This window comes from Lissotriton helveticus, chromosome 9 (genome assembly GCF_964261635.1).
Source record: "Lissotriton helveticus chromosome 9, aLisHel1.1, whole genome shotgun sequence".
Lineage (NCBI taxonomy): Eukaryota > Metazoa > Chordata > Amphibia > Caudata > Salamandridae > Lissotriton > Lissotriton helveticus.
The window spans coordinates 1,077,280,107-1,077,297,556 of record NC_136070.1 but is presented as its reverse complement, the minus strand read 5'-3'; the positions used below and the strand labels follow the sequence as shown (position 1 = coordinate 1,077,297,556).

At 46.2% G+C, this 17,450-nt stretch overlaps 1 protein-coding gene across 2 annotated transcripts in view; it reads right to left on the bottom strand.

The window, feature by feature from the left end:
* Positions 1-17,450, bottom strand: part of DNAH1 (dynein axonemal heavy chain 1) — a 1,443,760-nt gene that overhangs the window by 1,083,595 nt on the left and 342,715 nt on the right. For both annotated transcript variants that reach the window (XM_078661462.1, XM_078661463.1), the window contains exon 20: positions 5,674-5,872. In XM_078661462.1, coding sequence (XP_078517588.1) covers positions 5,674-5,872 — 199 coding nt within the window. The remainder of the gene's footprint in view (positions 1-5,673; positions 5,873-17,450) is intronic.

The following is a 17,450-nucleotide window of genomic DNA, read 5'->3' as shown; positions in this document are numbered from 1 at the left end:
AGTTCCACATACCAGTGCATTTGCTCTACAGAAACATCCAGGTGTTCTAAAGGGCCCATAGACCCCTCCCAGTTTACTCCAGTGCCTGAAACACCATGAAAATGAACATACGACAACATAGAACCCCTGGGCTCTACTGGCACTGGAATCAGCGTTGGGCTACACCGTTTCGAGACGTCAGGGATAAGGATGGGCCTTAAACCACCGGAGGCGCTGGCGGCACCGAAGGCACCGACTTCAGGTCCGACGCCTAGGAAGGTCAGATAGGCATGACTGACACCGCTCGGATCTGGTATTGAATCCCTATGGTCGGAACCGACTGCATTGAATATGCTGGGGTCCCTTCCGACCCCGCAGGCACGAAGGATCCTTATAAGGGACAGCCCGCTCACCGAAGGCACCGACTTCAGGTCCGACGCCTAGGAAGGTCAGATAGGCAAGACTGACACCGCTCGGATCTGGTATTGAATCCCTAAGGTCGGAACCGACGGCATTGAATACGCTGGGGTCCCTTCCGAACCCGCGGGCCCGAAGGATCCTCATAAGGGACAGCCCGCTCAAATACGCAGTGTTTGGCACAGTAGCTCTGCCTTTCCGAAAAGGATGGAGGCGCAAAGTCGATCCTGGCTTTGGCTCTGCTTAACAGTGCCTACAGCCTCGGTGCTCCTTACCTCTGTCTTTGACGGACGATAGCGAAGGGGAAGACGAAGTCCACTTAGAATTCTTCTTCTTCTTGTGCCTCTTCCCAGAGTGTCTGAGGACCTCGAGTGGTAGAAAGAGGATTTAGGGCTCTAGGAGCAGTCCCGCGACCTTCTCTTCTGTGATCGGGACCGGGATTCTCACTGGTCGGTGTCGACAGCCGGCCGCAAGGAGCTTAAAAGCCTGCTCCGCAAGGCCTTTGGAGCCATGCTTCGACAGCCCAAGCCCGACTTTGGGTCCTGGTCGCACCCGAGACACCAAAGACAGACGAGGTGGGGATCGGTAATCGACCTGGCCTGGTGACAAGTGCCACACAGTATAAAACCTGTCTCCCTCGAAGACATCCCTCGACATACAGAGAAAAAATATTTTAATTCAACAAAAAGTCGAAAAACCTGTCAAAGTGACTGAGGGTGCAGCTCTTACCAGATTGGCGCTTCACTGAGGTGGAAAGAAAAGAACGAATGTACGCACGCCTGGGTGGCGCCTATATAGGTGCCCGCAACATCATAACCAATGCCAACGATGTCACGCGGTGCCGAATGGAACCAGCCGACAGCACACAAAAGGGGCCTGCACACACAAACATTTCCACATCCAGCCTCGGGAATTCAAAGGTAAGGAATCTGCAGCTAGAGGCCTACATCAGATCTTAATGTCCAGATGTGCATCTGCTACCTTTTCTGAAACAAGGCTTTCTAGTTCAACAATGGAACGAACTGGTCAAGAAACTCACCAAATTGCTGAACCAGAAGATATGGAACTTGAGGAAGAGTTAGAAAGTTGTTCTAAGGGAGGAGTAGAGTTCCAAGAAAGAATGTTGAGGATATACCACCCTGGAGTTCTAAAAAAGTCCAAAGAATAAGAGCAATCAGAGGAAAGGAATATAGAAGCTTTTCGGACAAGTCAAAGATGAGTGTATGTCCAAGAGACTTTTTAACTCCCATACAGGATGCAAAGTCCGAATGCCAACTGTTCTTTTCTGCAGTGAAAAGATCTATGCAGCTTCCCAAAACAATCCATAGCACTTGAGAACTCTGCACTCTGATTAATTTTGATGAGTGTATGTGGCTCCACATTACTCTTCTGCTCTAGGCAAGATGCAAAAGGAAGGATATTTTTTTTGAGGGACCACTCCCAAAACAGAGCTAGTAAAAGTCACATACAGTGAGACCATGTGACTCCTGGATTATTTGACTAAAATACGGCTGCAATGTTTTCCATACAGACTTGGACAACTTCACCTGAAAAGAAGGAAGAATGTGAGGCCCAGCACATGACCTTAATCTCTAGGTGACTGATGTGAAAATGTCAAACCTAGAATGTGCAGATATCTGTTGGTCTCAAGATTATGCTACCTAGTCATAATGTATTTGATCTATGTCATTACAATGTAAAGACCCAGGGACTGGAATGAAGCAGGTTTTAAACCAGGCTCCACCAATAAAGTAACTAACAGAATTACAATCTTCCTTGACTGAGGTCCTAAGGCGGTACCAAATTCTGGAGCACTTTAATGTTGGTAAACCCTCACCTGCAATTGTGCCCAGAGTAGTAAATGGAGGTTATATGTCATCAGAGTTAGGAGTCTTCCAGAAAAACGGAAGGGCCGATTTCGATGTCGGTCGGAAAGGCTCCGAACGGTATTTGGTTTGTCCGAGTCCGTGTCAGAAGCCTTGTTTCCGACCAACTCGGAAACATTTCCGAACGACCAATTACAATGTTAGGTAACCGTTTGTTCTTTCCGACTCGGTTCTGACCGGCATTCAGGGAAAATGAGTCAGTCAGAGCCGACTAATACGTCTCTAAGAATCGCGTTTCCAACCGACGTATTACGATTCGGACAGCCTTTACGAATCAGTTTGTCAAACATTAATCCGACTTTGGGGGACCATAGTAGGCCCCCCTTCACCGAGAGGCCTCCGGTTGGGGCCTGTGGAGGTACCCATGGATCCACTCTTTCCAACCATGCATGGTGTGGCAGGCACCATGGGGTGCAGGGTTCAAGGTTTTCGGCAACCACCCCTGTTTTCAATGGGAGCCTGTGTTGTTGGTTGGAACTCAGGATCCCATTGAAGTCAATGGGAGTCCAACCGAACGGTGTTCGGTAACATCGTAAACGGTCGGTCGGACTCCTAGAATCCGATTCAGTCAGAAACCAAATCCGAGACAGAGTCAGTTGGAATGTTTTCTGACCAACATCGTAATAAGGCCCTGAATTGCTTCACTGAAGGTAAAAATGATCTCTCAGCTTGGTTGTGCAAGACTCTCCAATGTGAATTAACATCTCCAGAATTGAATCAGATAAGGTATTTTATAGTTGATGGAAAATCACTTAGGGCTCAATTACGAGTTTGGCGGCTGGACTGCCCTGCTGCCACACCACCAAACCCGCATGAGAACCGCCTGCCGTATTATGGCTTTGTTAGTTCCTCTGGCATTCCCACAGAAGTGCATGTAAAATAGGCAACACAATGGGAACGTCAAAGGAAGTTCCAGCACGGCATGGACTGTAAAGTCAATACTGTGTTGGAACTGGGGGTGCAGGCACCCAGGGGGGCACATTTTTTGCCCCCTGTGTACATCCACATGGATGGAGGCCCTTTCTTTCCTCGCCTCCTTGTTTTTATGGAGGAGAGACCTTCAGTGGCAGTGAGGAAAGTGGTAATACGCTTGGTAGGACTGGTACGGTCCTGCGAAGCATATTACTGACTCAAGACCGCTGCGCCACAGCCAGGGAACGGCGGTTCCCTGGAAGCAGTGGTTCCACGGTGGTACGACCCCAAGGTTGTAATGTGGCAGTCGGAAGACCAGCTGCCCGCCATGAGTCTGGCGGTCCACATCATTAGGGCCAAGGTTTTGCAATCTAGTAAAGGGTTTCAATGAGACACCGAAGATTTGACAAAACTAGTCAGTCATCAGTGACTCTCTAAAAGGTGAAGATGAGCTGCCAACTCCCAGAGCATCTTTTTAGGCACACTGGAACAGGGTTTAGGCTGAAAGAGAGGTTGATAATATTGCACCACAATGGTAAATCACATGTAATAACAATGCTACTTCTTTATGAATATGTGGAAGTAAGTATCTGTTATAAGGCACCACAAACACAGTGGTTCTTTCTTTACTTAAAATCTGCATTGTTTTATGTAACACTGTTTCGTTCCTTTGGACTCCTTCCAGACATTAAAAACCTTAAAGTCTTGGGAATGTTGATAATTTCCTTGCCAGTGAGGTATTCAATAGCTGTTAGCTATATTGAAACTAGTTTTGAATGCTTACATAACCTTGTCTATAGAGGGAGAAAATAGGTTCTGGCCATCGAAAGGAAATGACCTTATTCTAATTAACATTGGTTAAACAGCAGACGCATACCCACACATCCCGTTATCCACTAACTCCGCTATTATTATATCACTGTGGTGTCCTCAGTTGCTTATGTATCTGCAATAACTGCAATGCTCCCTTTTTATCTCCGAAAGCCAAAAGAGCATTTTTCACAAAACCATGAAGGAAGAAACATCTCTCGGTTCTCTCAGTTTTACTAATGTTCAGCTCTCAAAGCCGGATAAGCATGCATTTGCCTGAGAGAAATGTAGATATTGCTTATAAGAGTGAAGCTGTCGCTTTTCTTTTTCCCACTGTCATGGTAACAACAGCAAAGTGAGTTGGTAAATTCCTGTTGAGGATGAGAAGTATCTTTGGATGGTTTATAGTGTCGAAAGATTTATAAGTACACCTCTCCGAATGAGGTGTTTTTACTAGTGTGTAAAAATGCTCAGTAAAGGTAAAAAGATACCTGATGAAATAGGTTTAGAAGAGGGATAAAGGTTTACCACCTCCATTCAGAGTCAAGACCTGACCAGCATTATTTGAAAGCAGCAATAACACACAAAATGACTTCAAAAGTAGTTTAGATCATTCTAAACTATTCCTGAATATATATTAGAGCAAACAGAGGCCGAACAACCATGTTGAAATTCAGCATTAATAACAAGGGGTGTAGCCAAAAGGCACATTAACCTTTTTTAGGAGATTTGGCTCTAGGAGTCTGATGTGCACCAAGATGTCTTGATACTGTTTTGGGGATTTCCAAGAACGAAACACACCATTTTTGTATTCCAAAACCCTTATCTGGTTGAAAGACCTCATCTGGAACTATATTATGCCGTTAAGAGGCACTTGCAGGAGGATGCACTAGAAAATCCCTAGTCGATGGACTAGAGAGGCTGTACACAGTGGACATGCGCGTCTAGGCAGTACTGAGTGGTGTTTCTGATTAGGTTTGTACTAAGACACCATTCATCTCGCTACAAAATCCATGGTATCCTACAGAAAAGGTTCCTCAGCAACCTCAAATGAATTCTAGCACAGAACTGACAGGAACTCACTGGAAGTAGGTTATTTAAGCATGATACCCAGCATTTCTGAGGGGCAGTCACCAAAATAAATGGAACCCCAAAGAAATGTCCTGTCAGCTAGGCAAAAACACAGGAATTTTATATGGACAGTTGTTGACAAAGGGACCAGGGTTTGGTCAAGTCGAGGGATGATCACACAGGAACTGACCAAAACCTTTTTAAAGACACAGTATCCCGTTAGATAACCCTTATGGTCTTACCTGCCAGACTAGGTAATTTCAAGCTAGTTGAGAAGGTAGCAAGAAAGAATCACCAGTTTTGTCTCTGTCAAAATCCCAAAACCCATGTACACTTTCATACACCGGTTTTCACTTACACAATTTATTACGCAGGTTCCAGTTTTAAAACTCATTAGCATTTCATTACACAAGCAGTACTTTCTCCTTGAAAGATGCAATCCACTCACAGCAGTATAAATTCTTAAATGTACAGAATTACATTTGAGTTTAGATTCTAAGACACACATTAGAATAATATTCAGCATTATTACAGAGAACACTTTATCTGCTATCAAGCTACATTGGAAAAAAATAAAGGGTTTGCGTTATGCTTTTACCTGGGATGTCTTTGAATTGTTTTACACACTTGTGTAGAATTTTGTAGGATTCTGTAACATTCTTTTCTAGTTGCTCAGCATCAACACTAGAAAGTGGGTCATTCATCCAGCTGTCGAACCACCGCATCCAGTCTGAGACAGTGGTCCATAGGTCCTTATATGGCTGGAATTCTTTCACCAACTTGTTCAACGAGTCAAACTGAGAGCAAGGAAAGATTAAATTACAAACAGCACATAAAGAAGAGAAATGTCATCCACTGCTCACTTTAAAAAATATATGATTTTTCTTCACTTTCTTTCACTTTGCTGTTAAGTGATCTAGGGCTAGATGTAGGTAATGAAAATGTACCGATTCTAAAATACCGAATTTTACCGATTCGGTATTTTAGAATCGGCAAATGCTATGTAGATAAAAATTTGGTAAGTATTACCGAATCGGTATTTAACGAACCGGTATTTACTGATTCGGTAATTCCCATTCATTCCTATGGGCCTGGAGGCCCATAGGAATGAATGTCGGTAAAATTCAAGGTTGGCAGGTTGTCATAATGACACCCTGTTGCAGCTCGGAATAGTGCTTGTGTGCACATGTGGCAGACATACATGCCCTAAGGGCATGTATGTCTGCCACATGGCACTGTTGAAAATGCACAGATTTGCATTTTCAAAGGTATTCGGTATTTACCACCAACTAATAGTTGGTGGTAAATAATGAATGCTTAAGCACATAAGCACTCTTAAAAGTGCTTCCTACATGTCATTTACCGATTCTTCAAATACCAAATCTGTAAATAATCATTCGGTAAATACAGAATCGGTAAATACCGATTTGGTATTTACCGAATCATCCCCTACATCATAAATGGCTCAATACCGGTCGGTAAGCCTGAAATTTACCGAATTTTGGGTCTACCGACCGGTAATGGGCCACCTACATCGGGCCCCTAGTTACTACTCTCCTATAGTGTCTAAGGGCCACATGAACAAAAGGTGTCAGCGGTCGTAAATGGAGAATCAGGCTGTTTGTGATCACTAAATTGCATTTTGTCATGTACTAACCCTATTTTGCGAGTCAGTAACCTATTACCAAATCGTAAAATAGGGTTTTCAAGTCAGTATTAGGAAGCAGCATGTTAAGAGCGTCCCTTCCTAACATCAAGTTGCAGGGGATGTATGAATGTTTTGAGACCAGAATGCAGTCCCAAAATATTCGCATTTTACCACCCACATCAAATTGGTGGTAATCCATTTGTAAATGTGAAGGGGTCCCCAAAGGACTACTTCCTTTTTATGAATGTGGGCACAAACATTTTGTTAAGAACAGACAGTGGTCCCACCGACCACTGCCTGCTCTTAAAAAAATGAAAAGAAAACTTTTCTTTTTTGTTTTTTAAATGCATCCCGTTTTCCTTTGAGGAAAATGGGCTGCATTACAGAAAAAATGCTTTAATGAAAAAGCAATCATAGAAACCGCAGGCCACCATCCCTGTGAATTTGGCCATTCCCAATGGGTCGCAAATTGCGACCTGCTTCATGAATATTGATGAGGCAGGTCCATTGCAATCTACTAGGAATTGCAACCGGGGTCAAATTTACTGTTGACCATCGCATTTTGCAACTTTCAAATTGCGAGTCTCAGATAGTCGCAATTAGGAACTCGCAAAATGTAGAGATCGCTCCGGTGGCCCTATGTCCTTAGTTTTGATTTGATTTAAAAGTTTAAATATAATACAATAGTTTTCCTTATGTCGCTGCCAATATACACAGATAAGACACAATCATAGTCTTAATAAGTAGACCAAATTCTTAGACGCTAAAAAACTACACAAATCAGTAGAAAATATAGCATGGAATAAAAAGTTCTGGACAAGGATGAAAATGTACGCAGTGTCTGATGCTCTCACTTGGAGGATTGAATTAAGGCAATCCTAAATTGGAGGAAAAGCAGGGCTGGAGTAAGAAATTATTTGAGGTCAGCTGTGTAAAGTTTGAATAGCAAGGGTGCTCTGACAAACCCCTATTTCAGTTCATGATTAGTTAACACTTTAGTCGATATGTGCTGACCATCTACCGTTAGCGTGAGCACCCATCTGTATTCTTGTAGAATGTGAATACCTGAGTAGGGTTGAGTCAATGACCCTTTGGAGAGCTTATTCAAGAATGTCTGTCTACTGGATTGAAGTTTGCTGAATTGTTAACAAAGCAGTCATAGATTGTCAGCTTTTGATTGTTTGTTGACTTGTTAACCATCAGCGCTAAAATGCTAATACACACACATACACCCCATGTGCACGTTGCACACCATTTCACCCTCTTGGAAAAAAAATTGCCTGGGTCAGGGAAGTGGGATATTAGACGTTAACCAGTTATGGAGGAGTTGTAAGAGCAGTTAGGCAAAAACCTTGATTTCTCCATCGTGTAAGGCGATATGCCCTTAATTTGTCTGCTTCATTCAATCTCCATTCTTAAACATGGAAAGGGAAATGAGCCTCTCTATGATGCAGGGAGATTAGCAGAAGTGCCCACATTTATGAAAAAGTGGTGTTGGGAAATGTGCCCCAAAAGAGGCATCTACTTTAAAGATAGCTGACACAATGCCATTGAGACCTGTCGCTTTATGTTCAAAGTCTATACTTTGAATGCCTTATTAGTCTTAATTCTTTTGAGAATTTCAATAAGGCATAGCTGGTTAGTCGGAAATCGTACACTGTTCTTGTCAATCATAAAGAGAGATTTAATGTCAGACTCCAATCCAGTGTTGAAATACCAATATTTTCAGCTGTTGCTTTGCTGATCTCCATGCTATGTACCATTTGCAAAGTTTTTGAATCTTGTATCGTTGCATTATGTTAATTAGTTCAATCATTTTTTGAAAATGGTATGCTATTTTTACTTCCATTGTGTATTTTAGTATGATTTTAGAAACCTACCTTGCTATAGCTGGCTACGAGGACCATTTTTATCTTCTATATTGTAATCTGAAACAAAGCTTCACTTCAGCTAATTCTTCCTTTATGGGTAATACAAGAGTTGGTGTCTTGAGGTGTCACTGTTTGGGTATTGCAATCACTGTTAAATCAGAAATATCAATACCTAATTGTTTGCATGATCTTCCAATACCTTAATCATGGGCCCCACTTGTATTTCCCTTATTGTCAAGAGTGGACAACCAACACTTTGAATGACGTTTTGTTCAAATTTGAAACTGTGCATCAACTTCAAAGGACATTTTTCTAGCATTCTGAGTTTGACTTCTCCATCACACTGCTAAATTAACACTAATGGGAGGATACTATGCTATATTGATGTTAGTTATTTTCTAATTTTATGTTTTCCCTTAGAGAGGAGCATAACCCATTAAGTACACTGTATTACAATACAGGCTGTTGAATTAGATACATTTCATTGCACATAATAACATAAATAATACATAAGGGGACATCCACTAAAAGAGAGACAGAGAACTGGCACAAACAGAAAAAACTGTAAAGACATAGTGTAGGAGGCTGCTTAGTATATGGTGCACACTTATTTAAGTGAAGCACCTTGCACTAATCCAGACGACTCTTATGGTGATTGTAGTGGTCAGACAACCATAGAAAGATCTCTAAGTAGTAGCTGTGGAGAGCAACCTTCAGGCTTAGTTCAGAAGGAGTGTTAAGCAGCTTGTTTTTACCAGAACTAATCATATTATGTAAGTAAAACGGAAAAGAACCGCACAGTGTAGTTATAAAAATAGTTATATTATACATACTCACTAACACATTGGTAAATCTCTTACCCGGAGATATCAACCCAATGCAGACAATATTTCAACTGTAAAACAGGTAAGTAAGCACAAATACACAGTGGTCGCCGTGGGAGACCAAACCAAATACTTAAGAAGTGGAATGCGAAGTGCGACCGAAGTCGGGACTTAGACCAGAAGACTCAGAAGAGCTAGGGACACAAAGAACCACCCGAGGTAAGTACCCAGGAACCCCACAGAGGCTATGTGCAGAGTGGAAACACAGCCGCATACTTAATGCAAGTCAATGGAAAAGTCGGAGTTGCAGTTTTTAAGAAGGAGGACCCTTCCCAGCGGACCCTGACGGAACCCCTGGAAAACAGAAGGTTGGCGAGTCACCCATCTGTGGATACCCCAGGAACCAGGATACCTACACCAGGGAAGAAAGATGCATAGCGGAAAGTAACGTCGGAAACAGCCGTAGGCCACAATGGAGGACTTTAGTAAAGATACCAAAGGCGATGAAGGTGAAAGAGTCCGGTGGAATCCAAGGGTTGATTCTTGAAGAGGAGTACCTGCAAGCAGAGGGGACAGAGTCTATGTGACTAGGAAGTGACCAGGAGGCAACAAAGATTAATGACCACTGATGACAGGAGATGCAGGAGGGATGACGGTTACCTTGTCGCTGCAGCTGTGAGGACCAGGCGGTGCTGTGGAAGACCAGGAGCCATTAACAAGCTGTCCCACGTCGGAAGTCGAGAATCAGAGGGTCGATGTCCGGCAGGAGCACCAACAAGCCTTGGCAGCAGCAACAGGCATGGGACACAAAGAAGGTGCAGCGCTGGGACCAGCAAGGTCCAGGGGACTCACCAAATGAAGGGGAGTCAGAGTTGGCCGAGAGCAAGCAGAAGCCAAAGAAGACCCTCACGAGGACCCACAGGCCGAAGGTACAGGTGTCGCAAGAGAACCTCGAGCAGCTCACCAAAGATGCAGTCCCACAGTGCAGAGGATGTGGTGAGGATGAAGATCTTGGTAGGACGAGATGCTGGGGGATGGAGCTTCTTGTAGCCCGAAGATCTCTGGATGACAGAGTCAACAAGCCTTAGCAACAGCAAGTCAACACGGTGCACAGGAGTTCTGTTCCAGTGGTTCCGACAAGGCATACTGGCTTCAAACTTGTTGAGAAGTCAGTGCAGGCCTCAAGGGAGTTTCAGAACCACCACCTGTGTTGCTAGGTCTATCCGAGACCATAGAACATCAGAAGCAGCAGACAGATCAGCTTGGTTGCGGTGCCTGCAGATGCAGGGGAGTGACTCCTTCACTTCAAGTGAGATTACTTCAGGTATCTTTGATGCCCACAGGCCTGGAGAAGAACCTGGATAAACCACAGGTACAGACAACGCAGAAGACGGGCAGGACGATGAGACCAGGAGCAGCAAGAGTCTTCCTTGATGCAGCCTCAGTTCCAGGCGAAGTCCAAGGAAGTCCAAGGTGCCCAGACGGCTGAAGTTGAAGTGGTTTCGGATTTGAATCTTATCCCATGACGAATCTGAAGAGCCACCCACAGGTAAGCCCGTAAGTACCCTAAGGAAAGGGCTGGGACAATTCAAGGATACCTCCCAGAGGAGGGGCTGGGCAGAGGGGAGGATACTCCCATGTCCTTTGTCCAGTTTCGGGCCAGAGTAGAAGCCAACGGCTCCCTGAACTGGCTCAAACTGGAGTATGCAAGGAGGGCACCAATTGTGCCCTTCAAAGCAGTCTGGTGGTACCGGAAAGCGCCCCCACCCCAGCCCAATACACTAAGTCCTGTCTGGGGACGTGGTCACACCTCCCTGCGACAGGAAATCTATTGTCCTACCTTTCCCTACTCGAGCTCGGCTCAGCAGCAGGAAGGCAGAATCGTGTCTGTGGTCGGCAGCTGCACTAGCTTGCTGTGAGACCCTGAAAGGCTGTAACCAAGAGTACAGGGAGGTACCTCAAGGGAACCCCCCAGTACATGGGATCATACTTCCAACACTGGAATCTGTGGTGAGGTATAATTTCAACATGTTTGATACCTAACATGACTGCTTTAAAATGGCTGACCTCACCTACAAACCCTGGAGATTTGAATCCGGGGTTTGTAGGGTTGTCCTACTCATGCAGGGGCACCCTCCCACTTCTAACCAAGCACCCTGCCCTCAAGATTGATAGGTCGCCCTTAGGGGTGGCTTATAGGTTTCAACTGCAGTGACCTCAAATATAAGGAAAATTATATCTGTTGTACGTGGTTCTAGCACCAGCTTACACAGGCTGCAATGGCAGGCAGGCCTATAGTCACAGTTTGCGTGGTCTCTCAAGGGTGGCATAATACATGCTGCAGCCCATGGGAGATCCCTGGTGTACCTATGCCCTGGGTTCCTTAGTACCATATAATAGGGGGTTACAAAGGTCCACCAGTAGCCAATTGTGGAGGTACCAACGTACTTACCATGTCAAATTAAGGGAGGAAGCACAGAGGCTGGGGTCCTGATTAACAGGATCCCAGACAGATTAGTCAAAAAAACATACTGACAACAGCAAAAAGTGGGGGTAACCATGCTAGTAGGATCTTACCTTCCTATAAACACCCTCTAAGATAAAATCATATTCCTTGAAATCTCAGTTCTGATCTTTGAAGAATTTCTTTTTACCTGACTGAGTTCTGTTTTTATTACTTTATTGGGGACTTTATTGGGGGCTTGTAAGAGTTCACTAGTAAATGATCTCCAAACCATACAGTGACCTTCCATACTTTAATATAAGGCAATTTTTAGTTGAGATTAAAAGCTGAGCACTGTTGGATTCCGTCCACTTAGACCGCACACTGCAGGAACGTAGTATGACCCAATCCACTTCCCCTGCCCATATGCCACTCACAAGGTTAAAACTATGAGTGTGCAGATGAACCAGGAAAGAGGGTGGAATAAATAGAAGGAGACACCAAGTCAACTTCCACCCTTGTTAGGACGATGAAATCACTGCTCCCTCCTCCACGCCTCTGCACCTAAACAAACAAAAACACACTTCATGTACTTTTCCAATAAAACCAGAACCAATGACCATGTCCTGCCACAACATTCACTTTTCTCTTACCAGTCAGGGATGCAGGCTTTGCTTCATGGAGGCTTCAGGCAGCAGAGAATGCCAAAGCCGATCCAAGATAACTCCTCTCGGATTCGGGAAAATAATAAGCACTAATCAATGTTTCCACATTGTCTCTCTGGCCATCAGGGGAAAATATGCCTTGTTACCGGCATAAAAAAAAACCCTACTCGTTCTCCTTACAACAAGGGAAGGGACAGGACGTAAGGAACAAGGAAAGCCGACTGTACCAGCACTCGGATCAGAAGCGAACTCGCGGAATGGCCCAAAACGTAATTTCCGCACACAACGTTATGGAGCGGTAATGATGGCGCAGAAGGAAATGAACAAAACGTTCGTTCGACAGCGCGTCTCCAAAATGCTCCAAAGAACATCGAGGCGATTGCAAATGAAAACAAAAAAGGCTTTCCAAAGGTGGAGCAGGAGCCCCAACAAACCCCCAATTGAATCAGATGACGGGAACTGGCAAAAACGGGAGGGGAGGGGGCGGAAGGGAACTAACTACTTAACTAAACAAGGAAGCAGGGAATAGGGAAAAGAGGGAACGGAAAGGGCTAAATACAAATCAGAAGGGGATCCAGAATCACCCACGAGCCCGTGAGGAAACGGAATCGAAGACCAACAATCTCAGGAACCCGGAACCAGGAACCCACACACTAGCAATATCAAGCAAGGAAAGAAAGGTAGGACTGACTTATATCCCTGTCCTGGTAGATCATGTGATGACAGACCATGGTCACTGAAAGGGGACTTGACCCAAATCCTAACACACACTCAAAACGATGTGCAGAGGAAATAACAACGGACTGACACCCACTCAGGCACACTTGAGGATTTGAGGATGTCTGAATATTATAAATATAATAAGTAGAAAATTCATATAGCGCCTTGGCCCACACTCCTTGAAATAAAAGCATATTGAGCAATTTTCTATAGAATTTCAGGATCCCAGGAAGTTTAATTAATAGTGTGACCCTAAACAATATTCATGGAAGAATTTCTATGTTTCTATGTTTTCAGGGGGGTCTATAATTTGCGTTCTGCTTCCCAATTACTATTTTGTCAGAGAACCACATCCTTGCTGTATGGAAAATTGTTTCCGTTGTTTATTAAAAGTGGGTGTTAATCAACTCCATTCAATACGGTTTATTATTGCAATTATTTTTATTTAAGGCATGGAGAAATTCTTTTAGGTGTATTTTCGTCTATAGGTCTATTTTTTGTATGCCATTGGGTATATAGGTAAAATAGTTATTTTCCAAAGTCTGCTTCCGGGTCTGACAGGTTTAATCACACAACTTAACTGCGCTGTTTTACATGGTCAGACCAAAGTTTATTTTACAGGTTTGACATTTGTGGGTATAGAAATGAATGTTCATGATTTATCCACCTTTATCGAATAAGATAGGAATGCTTTCCAATGGGTCGGAGTTATCTTTAAATTGTTGGGAAAGTCCAAGTTACCTTTGTCAGTTCTCACAACAGACCCAATGTGTTTTCCAAAAACTGTAGTGAAAATATGTATTGCGAGGTAAAATGAGAGAGTTTTGGTTGTACTTTCAATAGCCAAATCACATTACTCTTGGTTCAAAATATCATATTAACCAGTAGATTCTGATAGTGGTCATCAACATTAATACATTGTTGGCTTCCAAGCAGGTAATCTTTGGGCTAGCATTTCAAAGCATTTGAAATGAGCGTCTGTTTATGAGAAACTTCAAGGGCTTTGTCAATTGGGAAATATGAAACTTTGGTCTCCTACCCTTGTTTCACCATCCAATTTCCTCCTAACTCAAATTCATCTTTATTAGACCTGTGGCAGCATAGGTGTGAGATGCTCTCTGCTTTTAATAACAAAGTCCTTCCTTAGTGCCCTTTAAGTTCATTTACCAACATTCAAACTCTCTGGGTTTTACACACTTTCCATTTCTATGACAGGGGCATTTTTACACCACACCTGAGTTCAGTTTGATCAGTGGTGGCAGATTACTCATCTTTTCTGTTGAAGAGGCACAATTTACTATTTTCTATGCTACAATTGCAACAAAATGTCTGTCTGGAAAGGCTACTCTTGAATTGATCATAATAAGCAACTTCTTATCATGTATCCTATTTTTAAGGTACACAGATACGGTTACTGTGTTAGAACTACTAGTTTGAGCACCAATGTTGTCAAGAATACTTGTATGGCTGTGAGAAGTATTTGGCTTAAATACTGGTTCTATCCCTCTTACCAAGTTTCTCATCCCCTTTGTCATATTCGATAACTTTAAAAAATGTTCATACGTTTTAAGAAAGAACTGGTTTAAATGAAGAGGTTTAGATGCACAGTCTTGGGGGTGAAATATTTCTTCCAGTAGTGCCTCTCCCTTCAGTCCCGGGTCAGGTTATTTGTTGATTGCAGTGCTTAATTTGAGCCTGTGGTTGCCGGGGCAGGGGGTGGGTGAGTGGATGGGGCGGGGGGGGTCACCGGCACTTATTGCCCTGCATCAGATATTTAAATATTGCAGGAGAGAGAAAAACATACAGATCAGAAAGACGAAGAAAGAGAAAGACAGCAAAACCGCTGCAAAGGGAGAGAGCGGGATCTACAAGAAGAAGACCAAGCATTTGCAATGCAATAGGTCTCGCATTTATGCGAGTTTGAGCTATTAACTAGGGCTGGGCAGAATTGGCGTAACGCCACTACGCGGAATTATGGAAAAAATGTGTGGAAAATGAGCGCACGTCCTGCGGCCATCTGAGGGTCTGTGTGCCCAGGACAGAGGTCTCTCGTGCTCGGGAAGGTTCCCTGATCTCCCCGGCCTGGCTGGGTTGAGAAGCAGGGACTGGTCCCGGGGCCTGGGTTTCGGTCAGGACCTGGGGTGTGGGAGCCCCGTCTTGCGGCCTGCCAAGGGTCCATCTGCCCAGGACAAGGGTTCCTGGTGCAGAGCCCCGGAGCCCTGCAAGGGCAGGCAGGAGCCCTACCGCTATGGCTCGGCTTGAGGCGGGCAGATGGGAGTCCTTTTCGGTCTCGGCCATCTGGTCGCACCTTTCCCCTCGGCCATCTGGTCACACGCAATACTTTCCAATGGGACTACCAGATGGCTGGGCTGCCTAGGAAGTCCCGATGGGAAATGATTTGCCTCCCTGATTCCATCCAGGGCTCCAGCAGGTCGGGTGCATCTGGGCCTAGGGACCCCTGAGTCTCGCGGTACGCACGGGTTCCCGGAAAGAGGAGTAGCTTTTCTCCGGAATTACTAGTGGCAGGGTATGCCGGAACACCCCTCCTGGTCTGGCGGTTCTCTGCCGGGGACCAGATGGGCTATGCCCGGACAACACCTCTCCTCCGTCCGGAGGCTCCCTCCTCCGGCCCATAGCAGGGCAAAGTGCCCGGGACGGGCTCCATGGGGCCTGGGCAGTCCTCCCCTGGCCGTCCGGGCCCGAGAGTTCCGGCGGTCCTCCCCATACCCGAGGTCCAGCCGGTGTCCACGAGCCCCCCGGGAAGCGGAGCCTCGGAGCCCTGCAAGGGCAGGTGGGAGCCCTACCGCTATGGCTCAGCTCAGGGCAGGCAGATGGGAGTCCTTTTCGGTCCCAGATATCTGGTCGAACCTTTCCCTCTGCCATCTGGTATCACACAATGCTTTCCAATGGGTCGACCAGATGGCCGTGCTGTCCTGAAAATCCCGATGGAGGCTCATTTGCCTCCCCGATCCCAGCCAGGGCTCCAGGAGGTCGGGCGCGTCCGTGCCTAGGGTCCCCTGAGTCTTGAGGTGAACACGGGTTCCCAGAAAGAGTGGTAGCTTTCCTCCGGATTACTAGGGGCAGGGCATGCCGGAACACCCCTCCCGGTCTGGCGGTTCTCTGCCAGAGACCAGATAGGCTATGCCCGGACAACACCTCCCCTCTGTCTGGGGGCTCCATCCTACGGCCCACGGCGTGGCAAAGTGCCCGGGATGGGCTCCATGGGTCCTGGGCAATCCTACCCCGGGCGTCCGGGCCCGAGAGCTCCGGGGGTCGTTCCCGTGCCTGAGGCCCAGCCAATGTCCACGAGCCCCCCGGGAAGCAGGAGCCCTGCAAGGGCAGGCTGGAGCTCTACCGCTTTGACTCGGCACGGGGCGGGCAGATGGGAGTCCTTTTCGGTCCCAGCCATCTGTTTGCACCTTTCCCCATGGCCTTCTGGTCACACAGCATGCTTTCCAATGGGGTGACCAGATGGCCGGGCTGCCCTGGAAGTCAAGATGGGGGTTCATTTGACTCCCTAATCCGAGCCAGGGCTGGAGGAAGTCGGGCGCGTCCGGGCCTAGGGTCCCCTGAATCTCGCGGTGCGCACAGGTTCCCAGAAAGAGGGGTAGCTTTCCTCCGGATTACTAGGGGCAGGGTATGCCAGAACACCCCTCCTTGTCTGGCGATTCTCTGCTGGGGACCAGATGGACTATGCTCAGACAACAACTCCCCTCCGTCCGGGGGCTTCATCCTCTGTCCCACGGCGTGGTAAAGTGCCCGGGACATGCTCCATGGGTCCTTGGCAGTCGTCCCCTGGGCGTCCGGGCCCGAGTGTTCTGGCGGTCCTCCACGTGCCTGAGGCCCAGCCGGGGTCAACAAGCCCCCCGGGACATGGAGCCCCCAAACCTTGCAAGGGCAGGCGGGAGTCCAACCACGAAGGAAGGGCCGGGCAGATGTGAGTCCTTTTGGTCCAGGCCATCTGGTCGCACCTTTCCCCATGGCCATCTGGTCGCATGCAATGGTTTCCAGATGGCCGGGCTTCCCTGGAAGTCCTGATAAGGGCTCATTTGCCTCCCCGATCCCAGCCAGGGCTCCAGGAGGTCGGGCGCCCCCCCGGGTCCCCTTTATCACTCGGTACGCACGGGTTACCAGAAAGGGGGGTAGCTTTCCTCCGGATTACTAAGGGCAGGGTATGCCGGAACACCCCTCCTGGGCTGGCGGT